The sequence below is a fragment of the Balaenoptera ricei genome, chromosome 19, assembly GCF_028023285.1.
Source record: "Balaenoptera ricei isolate mBalRic1 chromosome 19, mBalRic1.hap2, whole genome shotgun sequence".
Lineage (NCBI taxonomy): Eukaryota > Metazoa > Chordata > Mammalia > Artiodactyla > Balaenopteridae > Balaenoptera > Balaenoptera ricei.
The window spans coordinates 31,966,329-31,990,436 of NC_082657.1; the positions used below are offsets into that span (position 1 = coordinate 31,966,329).

At 37.7% G+C, this 24,108-nt stretch overlaps 1 protein-coding gene across 4 annotated transcripts in view; it reads right to left on the reverse strand.

The window, feature by feature from the left end:
- The window catches only part of TOX3 (TOX high mobility group box family member 3), a 108,834-nt gene that overhangs the window by 13,907 nt on the left and 70,819 nt on the right, over positions 1-24,108 (reverse strand). For 2 of the 4 annotated variants that reach the window (XM_059905002.1, XM_059905004.1), the window contains exons 2-3: positions 20,130-20,195; positions 15,800-16,051 (exon numbers count right to left, since the gene is read on the reverse strand). In XM_059905002.1, coding sequence (XP_059760985.1) covers positions 15,800-16,051; positions 20,130-20,195 — 318 coding nt within the window. Of the gene's footprint in view, positions 1-15,799; positions 16,055-20,129; positions 20,196-24,108 lie in introns of all 4 variants that reach the window. The other 2 variants (XM_059905001.1, XM_059905003.1) reach the window with 1 other exon arrangement.

Here is a 24,108-nt window from a genome sequence, read left to right on the forward strand (position 1 = left end):
GATCTGACTTATCTCAGGATAGCTATGAATTATCTAGTTATTATCTAGTTATTAATTTATTAATGAGAAGGACTCATGCCAGAAAGCTGAAAGGTCAAAAGCACAAAGCCCAAATCATCCAGCCTAGTCTATTGCACCAGAGAACTATCACTGGATGACTTAACTAAGTGATAACAAAACACTACTAGCAAAGGGAAGAGAAACAGCCGCCTCCTGCTTCGTACTGAGGAAACTGATGACAAGGAAAGGGTGGAAACAGAGGTCTAACCCTTTCAGGCTCACCAGTTGGTTTGCCATCCTTCTCCGGCACAGTTCTGGTTCTATTACCCTTTCCCCAGCTCTGCAAAAGGGGAGAATCAGTTCTCTATTTCATCCTCCCAGGCACACCTGTGCCATATAGAGAGGATGGACTAGAGAAGCACAGAGCAAGCATCTGTTTGCTTCAGGGCACCCTCTCTGTAAAACTCTCTGTGGTTAACCAGAGGGTCAGTCCAATTCTGAATTACATTGTCAAGGGCATTTGGAAGTCATTCCATGTCCTCAGGATTGGATATCACTTTTTTCATCTTAAACCTGCTTTGTTTTCTTCTGTTCAACCCATCTGATTTAATGTACTAATGAATTTTTTAAAATATGTATAAGGAGGAGGTAAAGACAATCAGAATTAGCTTCTCTGAAAGTTACTGCCGTCACTTCAAACATAGCCTTCTCTGTTTTTGGGCAGTCATATAAAAGGCTTTAGAGTTGCTTCTTCTTCTTTTAATTCCAAAGAATCAAAAAATGAAGACATGCTTTTCAAATGACTTACTTTAAGACTTGTCATTTAGAGTGAGTCTGTGATTTTCTTGAAACCAAATTCTCCTGACTCACAGTGACCCAGAATCTAATTTTATACACAAGCCTATGAATTCCTCTTTTGAATCTTTCTGATAAGGCTTATTTTGCTCTTTAAAGAAACAAATGAATTTTAACTTGGAGTGTTAGGTTTCTTAATCTTAAATATTATAATGCCACTAAATAAGAAGCCAGAGCTATCAGTAGGAAACTAGTTGAATAAATCATGATCGACCATACTACAAAGTATTATGAAGCTTTTTAAAATAATGAATTAGATTTATGTGTATTGACCTAGAGAAATGATTCTCAATTTTGGCTCTAATGACATTTTGGACCAGATAATTCTTTGCTGTGGGAGCTGTCCTTTGCATTGCAGGATGTTAACAGTAACCTTGGCCTCCACCTACTAGATGCCAGTAGCAACCTCCCTCCCCTCACCAGTCATGACAATCAAAAATGTCTCCAGACATTGCCCCCTGGAGGGCAAAACTGCTCCCAGTTCTAGAGAACCACTAATCTAGAGTGATATGCAAGATATAGCAAGTGAAAAAGCAAGTTGCAAAATAGAGTACAGCCCCTTTTTGTTTAAAAAAAAAAAGTGTATAAACAATGGTTGCATTATATTGGATTGGATTGGAGGGGTAAGGAGGGGAGCATCTTAACTTTTTCTATTTACAAAAACACAAAACAAAAGAAACAAAAACTAAAACACTCTAGTTAGGAAAAACTAAAAAGGGGGCTTCCCTGGTGGCGCAGTGGTTGAGAGTCTGCCTCCCGATGCAGGGGACACGGGTTCAAGCCCTGGTCTGGGAGGATCCCACATGCCGCGGAACAACTGGGCCCGTAAGCCACAACTACTGAGCCTGCGCGTCTGGAGCCTGTGCTCCACAACGAGAGGCCGCGATAGTGAGAGGCCCGCGCACCGCGATGAAGAGTGGCCCCCGCTCGCCGCAACTAGAGAAAGCCTGCGCACGGAAACGAAGACCCAACACAGCCAAAAATAAATAAATAAATAAATTTTTAAAAAAAACTAAAAAGAGACACAAGTAGTTAAAATAGTCTGTAGCTAATTGTTAGGGTTTAATATTAAACATACAAATTTTCCACTTCTTAATGATTTCTGAGTTACCAAATTCCTGTGGAATCCTGGAGAAATGTGTCACTCATATCAGAACAACCCCAACTGTTCTTTGTCTCACTGACAATATCCTTTTCCACTACTCCTAAAATATTACATTCTCCTGGCAGGCATCCTTCTGCAGACTGGTATGACAAAAGTGGATTTTACGCTATCAGTTTGTCCTAATTTCTTTTTATTAGCATTCTTCACACATTTAGCTATTTCTCTTCAAAAATCTGAGCTGACTGTCCACTCTTCTGCATTCTTTTAAAGTTCCACCATTTCTTGCTTACGTCACTTCCAGCCCCCCACTCCTGGGATTTAAGCTATCTTATTCTTTTCTTTTTTTTTTTTTAAACATCTTTATTGGATTATAATTGCTTTACAATGGTGTGTTAGTTTCTGCTGTATAACTAAGTGAATCAGCTATTGTATACATATATCCCCATATCCCCTCCCTCTTGCACCTCCCTCCCACCCTCCCTATCCCACCCCTCTAGGTGGTCACAAAGCACCTAGCTGATCTCCCTGTGCTATGCGGCTGCTTCCCACTAGCTATCTGTTTTACATTTGGTAGTGTATATATGTCCATGCCACTCTCTCACTTCTTCCCAGCTTACCCTTCCCCCTCCCCGTGTCCTCAAGTCCATTCTCTACGTCTGCGTCTTTACTCCTGTCCTGCCCTTAGGTTCTTCAGAACCATTTTTTTTTCCTTTTTTTAGATTCCATGTATATGTGTTAGCATATGGTATTTGTTTTTCTCTTTCTGACTTACTTCACTCTGTATGACAGACTCTAGGTCCATCCACCTCACTACAAATAACTCAATTTCGTTTCTTTTTAAGGCTGAGTAATATTCCATTGTATATATGTGCCACATCTTCTTTATCCATTCATCTGTCGATGGACACTTAGGTTGCTTCCATGTCCTGGCTATTGTAAACAGAGCTGCAATGAACATTGGGGTGCATGTGTCATTTTGAATTATGGTTTTCTCAGGGTATATGCCCAGTAGTGGGATTGCTGGGTCATATGGTAGTTCTATTTTTAGTTTTTTAAGGAACCTCCATACTGTTCTCCATAGTGGCTGTATCAATTTACATTCCCACCAACAGTACAAGAGGGTTCCCTTTTCTCCACACCCTCTCCAGCATTTATTGTTTGTAGATTTTTTTGATGATGGCCATTCTGACTGGTGTAAGGTGATACCTCACTGTAGTTTTGATTTGCATTTCTCTAATGATTAGTGATGTTGAGCATCCTTTCATGTGTTTGTTGGCAATCTGTATATCTTCTTTGGAGAAGTGTCTATTTAGGTCTTCTGCCCATTTTTGGATTGGGTTTTTGTTTTTGTTTTTATATTGAGCTGCATGAGCTTAAGCTATCTTATTCTTAATTTTAGTCTCCAAATACATCTTTCAGAAGGCTTTTTAAAAGTCCTTTCAGATTTCTTTAAATCTAAGTAGTTTAAAATATCTACAGGTCACTCTAGAGTATTTTAATTCTGACTGAATAATAATAAATTAGTTAACTGGCATGGCCATGAAATATGAGGATACGATTTACACAGTTTTCTCATTAACTGAGGAGTCACTTTGTTTTCTTTACTTCTATGCCCATGAACATCAGCACGTATAGGTACTTGACTGATGCATCCCAGACCTACAGTATTTCAGAGGAATCTCATGGTCACACAGAAGGCGAAGGAGTTAGTTTTCTTGGCTTTATCAGCTCTTCCTGAATTCCACCTGCAATTTATGCCTTTATGATGGACCTGGTTGCCTGAGAGTTCCTGTTGACAAACAGCCAAGGTTCACAAACAAGGAACATTGACTGTATGTTTACTCGGGGCCAGGATTTGTGCTAAGCTTAATATGCATTTTCCAATTCAATCCTCTAACTTTCTGAATTAGATACTATTATACCTATTCTTAGCTAAGAGTGATTCCCTAGGCTACCAAGCTGGCTGGTGACTGCTTGATGGAGAAACTATTCTCTAGGGAGCCATGGTGCCACCACAGTGGAAGCACGTACTGACGGAGAGAGAGATGAATGGGGCTCTGAGCTCTGCACTGCCACCATCCATCCCCCTTTAACAAAAGCAACTCAGTTTTCATTTGTTTTATAAATTGAGATTCCTCACAACATTTCACCAAGAAAAAATGGGTTTTCCTGAAGCGGGGACAGTGTGAAAACCACTCCTGAAGCATACTGGTGGTGGGGCTAAGGTCTTGCCAAAACTTAGAGCCATCTACATGGTCTTCAGATCCAAAAACTGCTGGCCCACCTTTTCTAATCTCCCACAGGACAATACACCAAGGACCGTTAAAATATTGTCAAGTAACCTCTGAACCACGTAATCAATGCATCAAATTGTGCTAGCATTTACCACGGTACACAGCTCTCCAATAATAACTTCCTATGTGTAAGGATTACAGTATGAGATTAATGGTGAAAGTATCTCTTTAGAGAGTCAAGTACCTTTAGGGCCACCAATTATTAACAACTTCCTTAGGGAACCTGGAGATCCTGAAAAGCTACAATCATTTTCTATTATAAAAAAAAAGGTAACCTTTAAAAGACACTTCCTTGGATCTTAGGATTTCGACCTAAAAAGAGAAAGATGTCAGCTCAGTTGAAAAGTGTTTACTGAGCACTTACTATGTGCCAGGCCACATATCTTTGAAAACTAGAAAATTACCATACGATTCTTTTAAACATGACTCTAATTTAGAAGGGACTGATGAATTTACTATAACAAAGTGTAAGCAAGAATAATTCATATATACTCCTCCAAAATAGCTCACCATTTTTCCTACTAGTACTGACATGAGAAGAAAATGTATAACCATGGATATAGCCCTAAGAAATTTAATGCGTTTTTGAGACTTCCCTGGTGGCGCAGTGGTTAAGAATCCGCCTGCCAATGCAGGGGACACGGGTTCAAGCCCTGGTCTGGGAAGATCTCACATGCTGCAAAGCAACTAAGCCCGTGCGCCACAACTACTGAGCCTGCACTCTAGAGCCCACGAGCCACAACTACTGAGCCCACGTGCCACAACTACTGAAGCCCGTGCGCCTAGAGTCCGTGCTCCACAACAGGAGAAGCCACCGCAATGAGAAGCCCATGCACCCCAAAGAAGAGTAGCCCCCGCTCGCTGCAACTAGAGAAAGCCCATGCGGCAACAAGACCCAACGCAGCCAAAAATGAATAAATTAATTTTAAAAAAAGATATTACATAGATATAGACTGTATTTCCCCACACTGTACATTAAAAAAAAAGAAATTTAATGCATTTTTGTAAATCATTACGTTTCACTTATTAAAATTAAGCCTTGAAAGATTTACCAATGATCACTGAAAGGCAAAGCAACTAGTGGGTTATAAGAGATTGCTATTAGCGCATCCAACAATAAGGACTGAATGCTGGTAGCTTCTTCAACTCCTTTCACAATTATGTTTCATATGGAGAGTTTACCTGTATCACTTCCTAAACTGTTCATCGTTTGGAAACAACTCATTCTCTCTTCTTATCTCACTCTGTCTTCTAATTGATGATATTAGATAAGAGTTTCTCAACTTCTGCAGTAATGACATTTTGGTCTGGGTAATTCTTTGTTGGGAGAATGCATCATATTCTTTGCTTACAATGCACCTTGAGCATTGTAAATGCTTAACAGCATCTCTGGTCTCTACCCACTAGGTGCCAATAGCCTCCCCTCCCCCACAGGTTGTGACAACCGTATGTCTCCAGACATTGGCAAATGTCCCCTGCTGGGCAAAATCCCCCCGCTTCCCGGTTTGAGAATGACTTTATTAGACAAATATAATGGAAATCATCTTCTTGAGGGGGAGGAGGAGGGAGTGTCCAAAGATTAGGTTCTGTCTGTGAAAACAGAACACATATGCATAAACAAGATTCAAACTGTGATACTGTGAAAAAAATAAGCTATACAAAAAAAAAAAATTATTCTGGGGAGGGTAGCTACATTTGATTAAGTCAGCAAGAAAGGCCTCTCCAAGATGACTTTTGAGCCGATATCTAAAGAATGAGGAGAAGCCAATCAGGAAATGAGGAGAAAGTATGTTCCCAGCAGAGGGAAGAGCATATGCAAAGTCTGAGGTGGGAGAGGGCTTGGCACTCTTGAGAAATGGAAAGGAGACCCGTAGAGATGGGAGCCGGGTAGGCAAGGTGAACAGCGAAATGCAATGGGATTGGAGAGATGGGAATGGGCCAGATCATGCAAGGTGGGGAAATCAGGGGATGCTTCCCTGCAGAGGTGACCCTCTGGGCTGAGGTGTAAAGGAAGAGAAGAAGCTAACTGAGCTAGAAAAGAGGGAAGAGCATCGTATGCAGAGAAGAAGAACTTGTACAAAGTCACGTGGCATAAGGAAGCACATCACGGATAAGTAAAGGAGAGGTCAGCATTACTGGCCAGGAAAAGCGAGGCTCGCTGTGAAGCTGGAGAGGCAAGTAATGGCCAAAGTAGCAGGCCTTGTAATCCATCCTAGATTTTATTCACGATGTAGAAGGATGCCACTCAAAGTTTAAAGGCTTGGTACCTATCCAGGGATATTACTCATTCCAATAAGTATTAACTGATCAGGGGACTTCCCTGGTGGTCCAGTGGTTACAACCCCGCCTTCCAGTGCAGGGGGTGGGGGTTCCATCCCTGGTCGGGGAGCTAAGATCCCAGATGCCTTGCAGCCAAAACACCAAAACATAAAACAGAAGCAATACTGTAACAAATTCAATTAAGACTTTAAAAATGGTCCACATTAAAAAAAAAAATCTTAAAAAAAATATTATCAACGGACAAAGGACTAATCTCCAAAATATATAAACAGCTCATGCAGCTCAATATTAAAAAAACAAACAACCCAATCCAAAAATGGGCAGAAGACCTAAATAGATATTTCTCCAAAGAAGACATACCGATGGCCAAGAAGCACATGAAAAGCTGCTCAACATCACTAATGACCAGAGAAATGCAAATCAAAGCTACAATGAGGTATCACCTCACACCAGTTAGAATGGGAATCATCAGAAAATCTACAAACAACAAATGCTGGAGAGGGTGTGGAGAAAAGGGAACCTATTGCACTGCTGGTGGGAATGTAAATTGATACAGCCACTATGGAGAACAGTATGGAGGTTCCTTAAAAAACTAAAAATAGAATTACCATATGATGCAGTAATCCCACTACTGGGCATATACCCAGGAAAAACCATAATTCAAAAAGACACAGGGGTTTCCCTGGTGGCGCAGTGGTTGAGAATCTGCCTGCCAATGCAGGGGACACGGGTTCGAGCCCTGGTCTGGGAAGATCCCACATGCCGCGGAGCAACTGGGCCCGTGAGCCACAACTACTGAGCCTGCGCGTCTGGAGCCTGTGCTCCGCAACAAGGGAGGCCACGATAGTGAGAGGCCCCCGCACGGCGATGAAGAGTGGCCCCCGCTTGCCACAACTGGAGAAAGCCCTCGCACAGAAATGAAGACCCAACACAGCCATAAATAAATAAATAAATAAATAAGCAAATAAAAAAAAAAAAAAAAAAAAAAAAGACACATGCACCCCAGTGTTCACTGCAGCACTATTTACAATAGCCAGGTCATGGAAGCAACCTAAATGCCCATCAACAGATGAATGGATAAAGAAGATGTGGTACATATATACAATGGAATATTACTCAGCCATAAAAAGGAACGAAATTGGGACATTTGTAGAGACGTGGATGGACCTAGAGACTGTCATACAGAGTGAAGTAAGTCAGAAAGAGAAAAACAGATATCGTATATTAACGCATATATGTGGAACCTAGAAAAATGGTACAGATGAACCGGTTTGCAGGGCAGAAATAGAGACACAGATGTAGAGAACAAATGTATGGACACCAAGGGGGCAATGCGGCGGGAGGGGTGGGGTGGTGGTGGGATGAATTGGGAGATTGGGATTGACATGTAAACACTAATATGTATAAAATAGATAACTAATGAGAACCTGTTGTATAAAAAATAAATAAAATAAAATTCAAAAAAGAAAGTATTAACTGATCATACTTCATGGGCATCCATCAATTGTGGACAACTTGGATTTAATTATAAATAGTATAAATATATAGCCTAACACCTCAACTTATGTTTTGAAGAGTACTCAAGGATTAATTTTTGCAATCAGAAAGGTCATTCAGAATGGGCAGGCCATGGACTTCTAACAGGAAGCACATTGCCTTCTATCTATAAGTACAATTCAACGAAGCCTTTGCGCAACAATGCCTTGATGGTTTGTGTATGTCTTGGTAGGGGGAGTGCTCAGCTGAGGCTTGCCTCTCTCTCTACCTGATGAAAGAGCCTCTTTGTCTTTTGTTTTTTTAAAACAGGAAACCAAGGAATGGGGGATTTGGGGTAGAGGTCCCCCGTTTTCTTAAATTGCCTGAAATCCAGTCTACAATTGAACGTTAATCATTTGAGTGAATGGTTAAATATCTGAATAATTTTATATTAAAAAGGAAACTTTACATCACTAGCATAAATTAAAAACTGGAATCACCATAATCAATGGAATGCCAGATAAATACTAAGTAAAGGAAGTATTGAATAATTCCATTACAGTCCATCTAAATATGCAGATCTGCCTAAGGTTCTGAGCCAGAGTTCTGCTTTCTCTTTTTTAAAAAGGATGAAAGAGAGATGTGAAAGACTCATTAACCCCAAACTGAAACTTCCTTCTTGACTTAAGATTGAAAGAGAACGGAAAGTTGAAAAAACATCCCTACTGTGTAAATCACTGTGTTATATTACCATGTCCATACTTCATATAAGATATGTGGGGTTTGGGGGGATGGGAATGGGTTGCTCTTATTTCTTTAGCCAAGAAAACTCTCCCTCCTCTACATATTCAAATCTTTTTCACTCCTACTTTCGGCCTGGGAGCAAGGACCTGTCCCTCCACGAAGTCCTCTCAGAGTGAATTTCCCTTTCCTTCCCATGCCTGGAATTTATCTTTGTGGTGCATACTTGGTGATACATAATCACACATCCTCCTGTTTTGCGTATTTGTTTCTTTTACAAATGTAAGATATAAGCTTTCAAATAGATTTTTAAATTTTAAGTATCACACCTTATTCTATTTTATCTATTGATATTTTTACTCAGTTCAATGATGCTTACTTCCATCTGAGGTGATTTTATCACAAAGGATTTTTAAAAATCTAACATGCAAATGTATTTAATGCACCTTCCATCGACATTTACAAGTAAATATTCTCTGTAACACTGCAACATCAGGTTTTCATAATAAAGGGTAACATCTAATTAAGAAGCAGATAACCCAAATATATTAGAAAGTGTGACTAAATACATTTTCACTATGAGCTTTTTAAATCAATATTTCTTGAGAAATAGAGTAATTAATTATCAGTAATAAAAATTGCTTTGTATTAATAAATATCAGAGAACTACAAATAGGAAATCCAGTAATTTTATGCTCAATTATTTAGTTATGTCCTATAGCGGGGTTAAAATTTTATTTCCGAATAAACAATCAATCAACATTTACGCGTAGCGAGTGCATTCCTAACCCAAACAGAAACTGAAACAAACACAGTCGTGCCAAATACACCAATGATAATTACAGACCTGCATACCCTAAACGTTATATTTATCAAAATATCTGCACCGAAATAGATACTTTTTACTTAATAACTACTCTCAGGGTTATAATCAAACATACCTACACATGAAAGTTTTGTGACAACCAGTCTTCCCCAAAGTTAATGAATAGTTTCTTAGCAAAATAAAAATTTCAAGAGTTTATCATAAAACAATGGTATTTTCTTATGTACCCTCTAACTCCTTTGTTTTACCAAGGAGTCAGCTCTGTGTTGATTTTATTCAATCCTAAATTAAAATTTTAAAGAGGAATTCCATTTTTACAGCTGTTGATACTTTTTTAAAACATTTTTTTTAAAAATTTATTTATTATTTATTTATTTATTTATTTATTTTTAAACTTAAATAGAAGGATAAATTTTTTTTTTAAATTTATTTATTTATTTATTTTTGGCTGTGTTGGGTCTTCGTTTCTGTGCGAGGGCTTTCTCTAGTTGCGGCAAGTGGGGGCCACTCTTCATCACGGTGCGCAGGCCTCTCACTATCGCGGCCTCTCTTGTTGTGGAGCACAAGCTCCAGACGCGCAGGCTCAGTTATTGTGGCTCACGGGCCTAGTTGCTCCGCGGCATGTGGGATCTTCCCAGACCAGGGCTCGAACCCGTGTGCCCTGCATTGGCAGGCAGACTCTCAACTACTGCGCCACCAGGGAAGCCCCAGCTTTTGATACTTTAAACCTCCTCCCCATCTCCATTTTTATTTAGTATTAAGGTACGCTCTTAATAACAAATAAATATTCTTTCATTATCCTTTCATTCATTCATATATTCCACAAATATAATATTTATTGGGAGCCTCGTGTATTCCAGCCCAGACACTGTTCCAGGCCTGAGGATGACAGTAGCAAACAAGACAGATGAGGGGACAGGACAGGCTGTAAACAAGCAAAGGAGACCGTTTCTAAGGGTGACAAGTGAGGCCACAGTACAGGAGTAACTCTCATCCCTCTAAAAACTGTTTGAGCCATCGAGCCAGTTTTATTTGGGAATCTGAGTGATGTAGAATGGTGTGTCTTCTGTCCCTAACCCACAGGGAAATACTGCCAATTCTATAGAAGATTGTAACTGTAGAGTATATATGTTAAAAACAAGATACAGGGAAATAAACCATAGCCTAACTTTTTAATAACACGTTTCCTTGAATGGGATAAATCAACCAAGTAATCACGTGTTGCCCTTCACAAGAGCTAATTGAGTTTTGTAGAAGTTTGGAACACGCCCTCCTTTAATACATGATCCTAAAGTTAACTCAACCTTAAAGACAATGTTCATATGTTCCGGGTCAGTAGGCATTTCCAGGCCGAGAATAAAGAATATTTCTTTTAAGTTGTGTATGGTACAAGGCTATTTGCTCTACCGAGAAAGGCAGCTCATAAAATGTCTGTGGCTTGGGTATTTTGGGCAGACGGTTGTCCAGGTGTAGCAACAGTTAATTAAAGTCGACTTTGGACAACATGCCTCTTTGAAGCAGTCATCAGACTCCGAATTTTTCTGTTACATGGAAGAGACACTGCTGACCAAGAACTCAGTTTGATAAATGATCAGTCTCTAATGATTAAGAACAATATATAGCACCTAGTAGGTGCTCAGCAAATGTCTGCTAGAGTTAATATGGTTTTAATTATATACTTTGGCCTTGGAACAGATAGGTCCCATTCCACTCAAAGTGAGTTATTTTGCTTATATAAGATGTGCCTTTTCTATTGTTAATTTACAATAAGAATACATTTCGACCATGACCTGACCAAAAATAAACATTACTGAGTTAATCGTTCAATTTGTATGAGAACTTGTTGGTCCCCCCAATGGCTAAATGGTAATCGTCCTGTGGAATTTAGCTCTGCAGCCTCTATTGACAATGGCAATGAACCTGTCCATAACAATAATAAGGGCTTGTTTTAATAGAATGTTCCATGCATTAAACACATTAATGACCCATGAAATAACTGTTTTATCTGTAACACATTAAGCTACATTGCTAAAACGATGTATTAATTGAAAAGTCTGGGATTTCTCTTAACGTAAGATTTTGGATAGTACAAAAGTGGCATGAAAGTTATTTTGTGAAAATAAAAATAATTCAGAATTAGACCCCTACTAAATGACTGTACGAAAAATCAAAACTTCTAAAATAAGCCTGGTAATTTTAGGAGTATTATTTTGATACATTCTTATTTTTCTGATCAAAAATGATGTCTGTCTGTATTATGACATAAGAGCTTGGTGAATATTTTAAAAGCTGGTACTTTTCTTCTCTGTGTGCATACCTTCTGTAGGACTTTTTTCTCTCTTATTCTCTTTCCTTAACGGGTACAGAGACTGCCATACCCAAATTCAGCTCCCTTACTTCCATCTTTGTCAATTTTCTAGTACTATGTTTGATATTATCAGAGCACCAGTAGTGTTTTCTATAAATATGCGCTATCGCAATTAAGTCCAAAGCAATATCAAACAGGAAACGTCGCTCTTCCAAACATGAAACATAATGCACGAAGAAAAAGTATGTGAATTATCAGTGTGTTTTATAAATTCTCTTTTGGGGGGCATACAAAATATCAGACTAGAGACAATTATTTTACTGTCTGTTTCTTGGATATCAAAGAGAATTTTGAAATTCATCAAAGCTAACCTTCTGTTATGTACAACAGGCTAAGCTGAAAAGAATGTTAACAAGTTCAATTTTCATTCAATCAGCACTACTGCTCTCTGAAATGTTTCATTGCAGGAAAGAAATAAAAATAATCTATATGGTAATTATGAGGATGAATCCCCCAGTAACTTTCAGCTACATGAAAGGTCAGTTCTATTCAAGATATTTTATCAGTCCCCTGCACATACTCCTGTCCTGTCATTTTAAATCTGAACAGCATTTTATTTTCCCATTTACTGCTACCTGCAGAATTAAGTACTTAAGCCAAATAAGAAAAAAAAAAAAAAAAAAAAGAAATGTTGAATGCTGGCAAAGGCTATAATAGCATAGAGATAAATCGTTCAGCTGCTCTCTCTCAAGCCTCTAGGGCTGCAGATTTTTCTTCTCCTGGTGCACTGTGGGTATTCAAAACTTGTTCAACATGATTTCATTTCATTTCAGGCACTGCCTGAGAAAACTAAATTACAGAATCAATCATACAGAAGGTCAGAGTGAGACTTCATTACAAGTATTGCATGCTTGCATGAATATCTTTCATTTATGACTGACCCAATATGTCACAATAGCTGTCTAGTAAAAATAATCCACTTTCTGAAATTGATGTACTACTGATGTCAATGCTACTCAGCAGACTGGGCAGATTACAGAGAGGTGTTAAAAAAAAAAAAAAAGAAAGAAACCCTTTGGAGCGCACGTTGTAGATTTTTAGGATTGCAATCTTTTGTAGATTAAAATAATTTCCAGATGATCATCTGAACTGACAATAATGCTTAGAGGTAAAGAATTTTTAACCAAACTATGACTGTTGATTTCAACTTGCCAGCGACATCCTGTGTGAAAATACACATATCCACAACAAGCAAATCAAGGTTGTTCTTTGAAGTCACAAATGCATTGACTTTCAATTTTTTCAACAATTCGCTTTTGAATACCAGGGCATTATTTGCATATTTTGAAATGGGAATGCTAATTATTAGACTCTTTTTAATCCCCCCCTTTTCTTTTTTGTTCCTGCTTTCTGTTTTTTAAATATAATGGCAGGAACTTAAGGAAGATAAACATGTTGTGCTGGTTGCCAACAAAAATGCAGCTAATCAGTAATGTGACAAACTGTCACTCTTTCTAAAGGAAAACCAATGAAGCTCTGAAGAAAAGCTGGTTCAATACCCCATAAACAAGCTGGCTTTTCTTCTTATATGAAAGTCTTAATTCACCATAGCAATCCTTAACAGACAGCCATATTCATTTGGATAATAAAACTTCTTACTTGCATAAGGTATGATAGCCGGTGCACACTGGGAAGCCGAGTGCATGATGTATAACGTATTATTTATTATTTTTCTGGTGACCTTCCTAAGGGAAATCTCCGAGGACTTGCTGTGGAGCATTATGATGTCGCCAGCCACCTCGGTACCCGGAGGGAAATATAGAAGAACCTTGACATAACCTATTTTTAACCATGCCTCTGGCGATTCTGAATTCAAGTTTATAGGTGAACATGTCAGGTAGTACATAGAACAAAGCCAACGACACATTGTATTCATCATAATTCTGTCCTGGTACATTTTATTTTTTCCAACATTTGTGATTTAAAATCCCATGACATTTCTTCAAGATGAAATTCTACTAGAATTTTCAACAAGATTAGTTTGTTTCCAGCCAAAATAAATATCACTCGGGTTCAGCAAAACTTCAGAAAGGCACCAATAAATGTGATGAGGTCCACGTAAATACCATGACACCAGCTTGCACTTGGCTAAAGTACTCATACTTTTAAAAATCAATGAAATAAATTCAACGGCTTGAGTGATTAGCAATACATTACACAAGAAGCATTAAAAATTGAGTCCTCTCTTCCAATGCCAGTCCGTGAAAGCATTGTTCTTTAAGTGTATGTGAATATCATAATTATTTTATGATTCCATCTTTAGTTCTTTCCAATATAGTAAATTCAATTGACCATGAAATGAAATTTCATAGTCAAAATGCCTCCTTTACACTTTTTTTATAGCAGCAATAACAGTTTTATAGCTTTAAGGCAAGGTAATTCATCAGATGTTTAATTTAAAGGCAGATTCTTATATTATTAATAAATATTTACCAATTTAATAAAGCACACATTTTAGCATGCATTATATGGTCTTTTAACTATTTCCCTAACTTAAATGAGCCTCGCTGAGCATCTATGAATAATGGTGAACCCTGGGCAAACTCTCTTGGTGACTAAACACCCTTTTTATTTTTATTATTTTCCAGGCACAACACTGCAAGGCTGATTATAGAGGAACAGAGGACAGAACCCTCCCTTCCAGTGTCAAAGGGACAAAAATGTAAGAAAGTCCACAGGAAACAATTATTTGTGATGGCGAGGAACGTTTATGAATACTTAATGACCATTTCCCGACTGTTCCCTGCATTCTTTTCTGACAAAAAAGTAAAAATAAAAACCCTGATGTTCAGCTCAAACACAAAAGATCACAGGCAAAGAAAATTATGTTGCCGCAATCCTATGTGGGAAAGTAATCTTATATTTCAGAGAGCACACTGAATCTTTGCACTGCTAATCCACTACATATTTGGCAATCATCTGTTGTTATCTGGGGAATTAACAATGAAACCAATAAACATCGCTGGCATGGTCATAATGTGCACAGAAATATGTAAACAAGCAATAGGAATTGTTTTTTGTTATACCAACACATCTGTTTCATTTTATCAGGGTTAAAAAAAAAAGCCCTATAAACTATTAATCTTGTTTTAAAATGTCTGCCTAGTACCTCACCTAGATAGACACAAATGCATTATATACTATGGTAGAAAAAAAAAAAAATCCCAGCAGAAGAGTTTAAAATACTTAAGCAGATTTACTCTGGTGATTGCTAACTATAATTGCACACTAAGAAAAACAGAACCAGAATTATTGCATTAGTAACCTTGGCTCTCTGGAGGGCCTTACTTGATGTTTACGACAATAAATACCACAATTAGGTATATTTCACACAATAACCCGCTCTATATTTTTCTCTGCTGGTTATAAGCAATTATTCTTTCTCCCTTTCTCTGTACCACAGTTTGATATTTCATCTCAGGTAGGAGCAAATCATGTATCATAAACGTGATGCTTTAATCCAACAAATGCGAAAGACCCGGGCACTTGATAAGGGCTTCCATTTCTAAAAACTCTCCTGGCCAAACTTTCAACTCAAGTACACCTCCTTGTCAAACCAAAGGCAAGGGAAGATGGGCTGCTTTCAAACCAATGAATCAGACTCCTCAGAAACTCATTTCAAACCAGAAGGATCTTGTTGGGTCCTCCTCTTTCAAGTCAACCAACCCTGCAAGCTCTTGTCCCACACCAGGGATTAATCCACTACCTGCATTTAAATGGCATTGGGAGGAACAATCCACAGGTCCACCGGTGCATAGGCACGAGCATGTTTTAGAACATGGGCTCTCAGATCTTTACCCTGAGAAGTACAAACAATAACTAAAACACTTTCAAGCAGTAAATTTGCTGCCTACCATATGCAACCCACTGCTATGAAGCACGCCATCTTGTTCCACGAGATTCCTTGAGATTGTAATGGAAGGAAGATCCAGGCTTTGAGGGGGAAACTGGGGCGTGAATTCACTTCCCTGGGAAGGCAACGGATCGCTGAGGCCTTGAAAAGGTAGAAGTACATCAGGCATGCCCAGAGCGGGGTCCGACTCTGGAGGCGGCGTGATCGGGGGTATTTCAAACTCCTCATCCCCGAGGCTTGGTGTATGGAACGTCTGCTAAAGGAAACAAAATACAGATATCTTCATATTCTCTTCCTATATCTTATTTCTCCTTGGAGGGAAAAAGAAAAATTTCGCATGAAAATACTACATAGCTAGGCCAAACATTTATTTCTCAAATGAAAATATCTTAAACACAGATTTCCATATATAAAGTTTTGCTGATCATTCTGATTAAAGATTTGAGTCTCATTATCATATGATTTTAATGGAGTATCAGTATTAACAGTTTTTTAATGCGTACTTAATTAGCAACATCTGTCTTTGTTGTTAGTTGCAGCACCAGCGACATTAGATTTGGCTATATAACAAATTGCCACTTTATTGATATGTTAGTGAAACGGCTCAAACGCTTACATTACCCACATGCTTCATCAAATGCTGACGATTTTGTGAAGCACACACACAACATTAATCCAGAAGTGAACATTACACATATTTACTTTCTGCCACAACATATAAAACAAGTGATATTGAATGTATGGTTTGCTTTTTAAATTTCCTTATTGGTATATTCTCAAGTGCAATGAATGCTTCCATGGAAATTGTTACTGTCTGTAATAAAGCATTTCATATAAGGATTATCAGAGTATATATATCTAGGGCTTTTATTTAAATTGTAAGGAGAGTTATTTTCTTTTATAGGAAGATTTCGATATGTATTTATCAGAACACTTTTCTTCCAGTCTTCAGCTTTTAAAGACCATAGAACGAGCATAGAGATATATTGATAGAAATGTTCTAATTCCATGGATGTTGCTCAACTACCTAGACAAGTGTTATTTCTCAAGACCTAAGTAAATAATGCATTGTTTTCTTCATGGCTACTTAGATTCTTAAAGATAGTGTTTTCACATAGGGCCTTGGGATGCAAATCAGGGCTGCCTTGCTGAACCCCATGAATTATCTTTCTTAAAATAGAACTTGGATTTTGTGGGGAGAAGGGTCAAGGTCTAGAATATCTTTTTGGTAGGGTGAAGGGGTTCGGGGACAGCTCAGATACTTTTTATTCCTAGCTCAGAGGGTCAACATTATAGTTCATTTATTATTAATAGTATTTTTTGAAGAATGAATTGGTGCCAGATAATTTGAATCTGTTGTAACTGGTTAAAAGAACTAATTAAGAGCTGAAAATCATCCTTCTTCAAGCTATCAATGATGATGTAACTTAAGAACCATTTGAGAGAAAATAGAAACAAATGCAAGGGGAAAAAAAAAAAAAACATTTCTTGCCTATAGAACCTGTCAACTACTATTTGTATCTCACCAGAAATAAAGAGGTCACAAGCTATGGGAGTCTATGGCAGGACAATTGAACATCTTGAGGTTCTTAGCAGATTCAATAGATGCAAAACATTAGAGCATAATAACACATTTGAAAGCTAGAATGAAATATTAGATTTTCTGACATATTTATTCTAATAATGACCCCCCAAAGGATGTCAATTTCTGACTGTGGTACCCCGAGTTCTCAAACACAAAGGGGTGAATTGGCCACAAGCGTGGTTGGCTAATGAATGTAACCCTATGGCTGCATTTGCCGTTATTTTGGCACTAATGTGGTCTAGTAACAGATGCAACTGTAATTTGTGACTCATTTGCTACCCCATTACTGCTTAATGAAATCTAACATATCACATTAACAATACGGATAAACACTCATTCTTGATATGTGGCATTTGGCTGTTTTCATTACCACTGTAATTAACACTTGAAATATTATTTCAATAAATATTTAAAGTACTTTAAAAATGGTCAGGGTAATCATGACACAGACAGAAAACATAAAGCAAATGTGTGAATTTCAAACTCAGAGCATCCTGGTCCCCGCAGTGTTATCTACAGGGCGATACCTATGGGAAGGGAATCAGTTTCAGGCACAATTTCGACTTTACAGCATCAAACCTAAAGTCTTCCTGAATTAGTCTGTACTCATTAAAATGTTAAAAAAACAAATAAATTTACTTTTAATGCAGTGATTGGGAAATTAGGCACCTACTATAACATAGTGCATTAACATTTACTTGGGCTTTATTTTTTGTTCAAGAAAAGATGTACAGTGAAATAATTATATAAGATTACTTCTTAAATTCTAACATGTCTTAAGTGAGGTAGTTAAAATTAAGGAGGTTGTCATTTTTATTTTTGTTAAGGAATAAAGAGAGATCTTACATATTATGTGTTCCTCCAGTATATTTTTTTAAAGACAAATTAATTTTGAGCTAGAATTTAATATATTACTATTTCATAACCTAATAAAATAATACCATAATATTATATTATATAACTAAGAAAATGCTAAAATCTTAAATGACTTTTAAAGAGGGGTAATCCATTAAATATAAAGCTAAACATTCCTTAGAGAAAAGAGTAATCACAACACTGGTTATCTGAGATAATAAAAATAACCAAGTATGGCAGCAACCAAAGAAAAAGACATTGACTTTTGCAACTATGCCATATGACCAATATCAGATTAATCAGTTAGAGTTTATATGATTACTTTTTACAGATATTGACTTTCCAGTGTTTACCTTGTACATGTTAAAGTAGTATGTACATGATTAAATACCATCTGTACTGAGATGTTCAAAACATTTGTTCCTTTTGATAAAAATGCAAATCTGGAGAACTGTTGTATCAACATATAACAGCCAATGTCTGACACGGTGAATTATCACAGCTGGAATTAAATTGTCTCTGAACAGCTGCTGGCAGTAGAGCTTTCATCAATGTTTGATTCAAATGTAGGGAAAAAAATCCTACAGAATGAAACATCATGTTGTCCTTACAGATGGGGTTTGTGCTCATTATCACAAACAACACAGCAGCCAGTGCCAAACAATATTCCCTTATCTAGGCGGTCTCCTTGGTTAGAGAGATGATGGTCACTGCAAAAATGATTAATCTACGGATACTCTTAGTTCTCGATTCCCCAACTTTTTCTACTAATTTCTCCAAGTTAATTTCTTCCATACCACTTGCTTCCCTGTAACTGAGATCATTTACGAAGCCATTATGATTTTCATTCTCTGGGGTCAAGCTGGTCCAGTTTCCTATATTTGAATGTATTTGGAAAATGAAGACTTTTTATTACAGGAATCACAAGAGGAAATGTTCCATTTGGACAAATTTCACTTCTGCTTGTTCTTGTTTTAAAATCTTAAATCTCACACGGTCTACCATATTTAGGAAACCATTTCTTTTTTAAAAAATTTGTATTGGAGTATAGCTGATTCACAATGTTGTGTTACTTTCTGCTGTACAGCAAAGTGAGGCAGTTATACATGTACATATATCCACTCTTTCTTGATCTAATCAAGATGGAGGTTGTTCTGGAGGGCAGGCCAATGAGACCAAGACAGCAGCCTTAAGTCACTAAGTAGGGAAGGCAGTGAAAACAGCAACAAAAATATGTTTGTTCCATGGGCACTGGTAAACTGCAGACAAACTCAGAGCCACCATGGTGTTGCATTTCAAATCCATCGACTTAATTTTCCTAGCTATAGCCGAGTCTTGGAGCATGCCCATTCATTCATTCATTCATTCAATACATATTTATTGAGCATCTACTATGTGCCCAGGCACCGTACTCGGGTGTGGGAATCTAACAAAAACACTCATTTTACACCACTCTCACTGACGACCCCAGAAATTGTAATACTGTTCTGCCACACTGTTCCCAAACCATGTCAACTTAATGAAATTATCCCCAGAGCTGTGTGAAGTTTAAATATTTTCTATTAGGAGTCCCTTCCATCCTAGTTTCCAAATATAGTTTGGATAGATATTCTATCCTTTCTTATATATTTACTTTTGCTTGCATCTATATTCTTTTCATCAAGAGATGTGTATGTGAACTACTAACGTTCCTAACAGCCTATGGACGAGTGATAAAGACTTGTCAGGTTATTTTCTCTTCCAATAGGTTTTTCTCATTTTTCCTCCAAAGTCGTTACCTCGTGCCACGTAATAACAAGATAAATTCAATACTTGGCTTTTCCCTTCAAGCCTGTTAAATGATCTAAATAACACACAAAACATGAACAGATACATTAAGGCAGACACCTACCTCGCTGGCTGCAAAGAAAGCGTTGTTTGCTTCAGCCATATTCATGTAGTTATTGTTATTTCCAAACTGAAAGAAAACAGATTGTTTTATGTTAATATGCAGGATCATAAAGAATTCTGGGGGTTTACTTACTGCTCAGATGGGATCTGGAAAGAATGTTGGTGTTATGAGATAAAAGGGTGGTTTCACTCGGACCAAATGTGAACTGTGACAGATTGCACTATACTATATGCTGTCGGCTGGTTCCCTCAGAAAATAAAGCACCGACATAAGCTAACGCGATAATTCTAGAAAATAGTGTTGTTTCTCATCGAGACTAATAGCAAAGGGAGACAATTGTAAACATTTGGCCAACTGGTCACTAGTGGGTGTTGTTTATCGAACTAGCATTTGTCAGAGGTTAGCAGGAAAAGAGTTTCCAAGAAAATCACCCTGACACATTTTTAAAGCATGTTGGGATTTCATAGCTTACTTTTCAAGAACAGATGTCACAAGTGTGGGTAGGTTAAAATGTGAATTAAAGTGAATAGAATTCAATTCCCAGGACTCAAATTCTATTTTCCCGTGAATGGGGTGTGGCATGAATATAAATAAATAATAAGACTAAAGAATATTTTTTAAATCTCCAGAGTTTAAAACGATATCTGTATCCATCAGAGCTGTTGAAAACAGTGGTATTTAATCTCTCAATGTAACATTAAGTGCAAAGAGGTTTAAAAAATAAGCGGGATCCTATGAACACAGCAATTTTTATTTAATTCCCTAACACAATAGCCCATTCAGGCCATCACAAATAAGACTGTATCAGCATTTCAGACATAAGCTCTTTCCTTCTAGAGACCTGTTATCAAAATGTAAAACTTGGATTTTGGCAGAAACGTATTTTCAGGTTCAGATGGTCTAAGTAGGAACGTTTTGTTGCTTTAAACATTCTCTTATCAGTCTGGCAATGTGGAAAGGCTCTGTGAGCATAATTATCCAGAGCTATATTATTTTCATGATTTTTAAATGGTAAAAGAATGCCCTTCTTTTTATAAAGTGTATTATTTCCTTCCTTTCATGCATCAAATAACACATAGGTTTGGTCTCCACAGGGTGAAATGTATATCCATTCTCTATTATAAATAGAGCTAGTAATTATTTAAAGTAAAAGGCACAATTTTCCCAAAGAGATAGGTACACAGATAGATACAAACACACAGATAAATACAGAGAATCAATATAGATACAGACACATAGATATGAAAGACCCACATAATCCTCCTCCCAATAAACCCACAAGCACTTATTTCTGGGGGGCTCTCATCCTCCGACTCTGAACCTGTAGGATTCCTGCACAGAAGCGGACTGACACGCTGCCCTTTCTCATGTCAGGGATCCAAGAACCAAGCAGGATTTATACGGAAGGCTCTAAGGGTTCCAGAACGCTGTTATGGTCTACAGAAGCAAAATCCCACCCTGTAAAATCACACCTAGATACATCCTCACACAACGAGCCCTCAGATTCTTTTGGATAAGTATCTTTATAAGGATTTATGAAAGATGTATTTGTTAGCACTTAAGAAAGCCCTTTATCTAGTTTCTCTGAAGGCATGTGATATCAAAAACACATGGTGATGGCTTCACCAATGTATACTTATCTCCAAACTCATCAAGTTGTATACATGAAATATGTACAGTTTTTTTGTAGGTCCATGATACCTCAATAAAGTGTTTTAAAAATCATTTAAAAAATAAACACGTGAGCAGGAGAGCATGAACACACACACACACACAGTTTTCCCCCATTTTTTTTTTTTACAACGTTAAATATATGCAAGAAAAGGGATAGGTTTCTACCTTGGAATTTTTGATGAATGAATGATTTTAGAATTAAGATCTCGGGCCTCCATTTAGAATGTTCTTTTTGGAGATTTACGAGAACTTGGGCCACGATGTATATTCCACGTACCAATTCCTGACTCAAACCTCCCGAAAGCCTGTATCACAACTTTACTGTTATTTAAATGTAGGTTTTGTTGGGGAATTAGAAATCCATTTAAGGCAAACAGCTCATTATCAGAGAGCATTTTTTTAAAGATTAAACTCACTTATTATCTAATAGCACCTAAAACAACAAAGAAAAATAAAATGGCTATTAAACGAAGGGCCTAAACAATTCAAAAAACAAATTAAGCTTAGAGTGAAATAAGAACTGGGTTAGAAATCCTCTTCTGAACAGTTAGTATGCGAATGTAATTACTGAAGAAACCACAGCTAATCAGCTGTGAATTGTATCCATTAATTAGTATTTGCCCTGGAGAAATGAGAAAATTCAGTAACAACGCTGGCACGGTGGCGTGCTGGTGAGCCACGAGACGGCTCCCATCGTGGTTCCTCAAGCAGGTGGCTCCAGTGGTCCACGTAATTTGAAAAGCTCTCACCTGAAGTACTGAGCTGGAATTACAAAGCACTCCTCGCATATCTTTTGTATCTATAGAAGGCCTTAATTAATGGCTTTTAATTTGGAAACACTCGGCGATCAGGCGGGAACAGCTATAAATCATTTCAAATGGAAGCAAAGGTTCCTATTCTGTTTGGGGTAAAATATCTCCTCTGCACAGATGGATCCAAACGTTGACTTGTTGCAATCATCTTTTTTCTGTGCAGGGGGCTGGGCCCCTGGTTTAGAGAGGAAGGGTCGTCAGGAAAAAAAAAAAAAAAATACAGGATGCCCAGTTAAATTTCATTTTTAAATATACCACTTTTTATTTTAGTATAAGTATGTCCCTTGCAGTATTTGGGATATACTTATAGAAAAAAAAATTTATTCTTTATTTATGGGGGATTCAAATTTAACTGCATGTTGTATGTTTTTATTTGCTAAATCTGGCCACCTGACTGCCATGGTGGACCTGATCAGGAAGAAAGGGATCCCACGTTTTCCTGGCTTTACCTTATCGAGTAATGCTAGCTTAATTTTATTTATTTTCTTTTAAAACATGACCTCTGAATCTTGTGTTGCTTGTTTCATGTAAGAACAGGTTCAATTCTGAGAGAAAAAGTGATCCTTTGGGGCGGATCTCTAATATAATGACCTCAGAACAGTTAACTTTAACTGAATTGTGTACAATTAAATTTATGTTCTAAGAGACCATGACATGGGTAAACACATTATATTACAAAAACCCTAGGTCCACGAGGGAAGGGGCCTTAACTATGTTCACTGCTGTCTCCCCTAGAACTAAAAACAACGCCTGGCCTGTGAGAAGCCCTCCACTATTTGTTGAAGGAAGGGAGAGAGGGAGAAAGGTCGATCGCATTTTAACTTCAGTGTATCATAATCAACCATCCTAAATGGAGCAATTTTATCCCTCACTTTTTTACAATGATAATGATAATAAGGGTTTACCCAGTGAAGTCCTCTACATAATTTCATTTGACTTTCCAGAGTGGGACCAAATGTAATTTATTTTCCCAAGAACCAGTTAGAGAAATATAATTACTATCCCTATTTTACAGATGAACACACTGAGGCTTTTCGGGGTCAGGCAACTTGCCCAAAATCACAGATACAAGCAATGAAGCCTGACATCCCTCCTGCCGCATAATCTGTATCACTTAGGTTCCAATCGCAGCAAAAAACTTGAATATTTCACTCAGCGATCAATTTCAAAACTTTATTTTTAACGATCTTACTCAAAGCTTGAATTTCCCAGAGAGTATCTCGTTTACTAAGTCTAGTAAAACGTTCCTCAAGAAAAGGGTTCCAAAGTCCAGTAAGTCTGGGAAAGGCTGCGGATCACCGCGCTCTCTTGGATCAATCACAGTGCTCGCTGTAAAGTTAAAGGCTCTGAGAAGTCCTGCAGTTCACTCTTCAGCAAATATTTCTATGCCTACAACATGCAAGACACTGGAGGCAAAATGACGCAAAAGATGGCAAGGTTCCTACTTGGACACACCTGACTCTCCTTTACGTGGGAGACGGTAAACTTCCCTC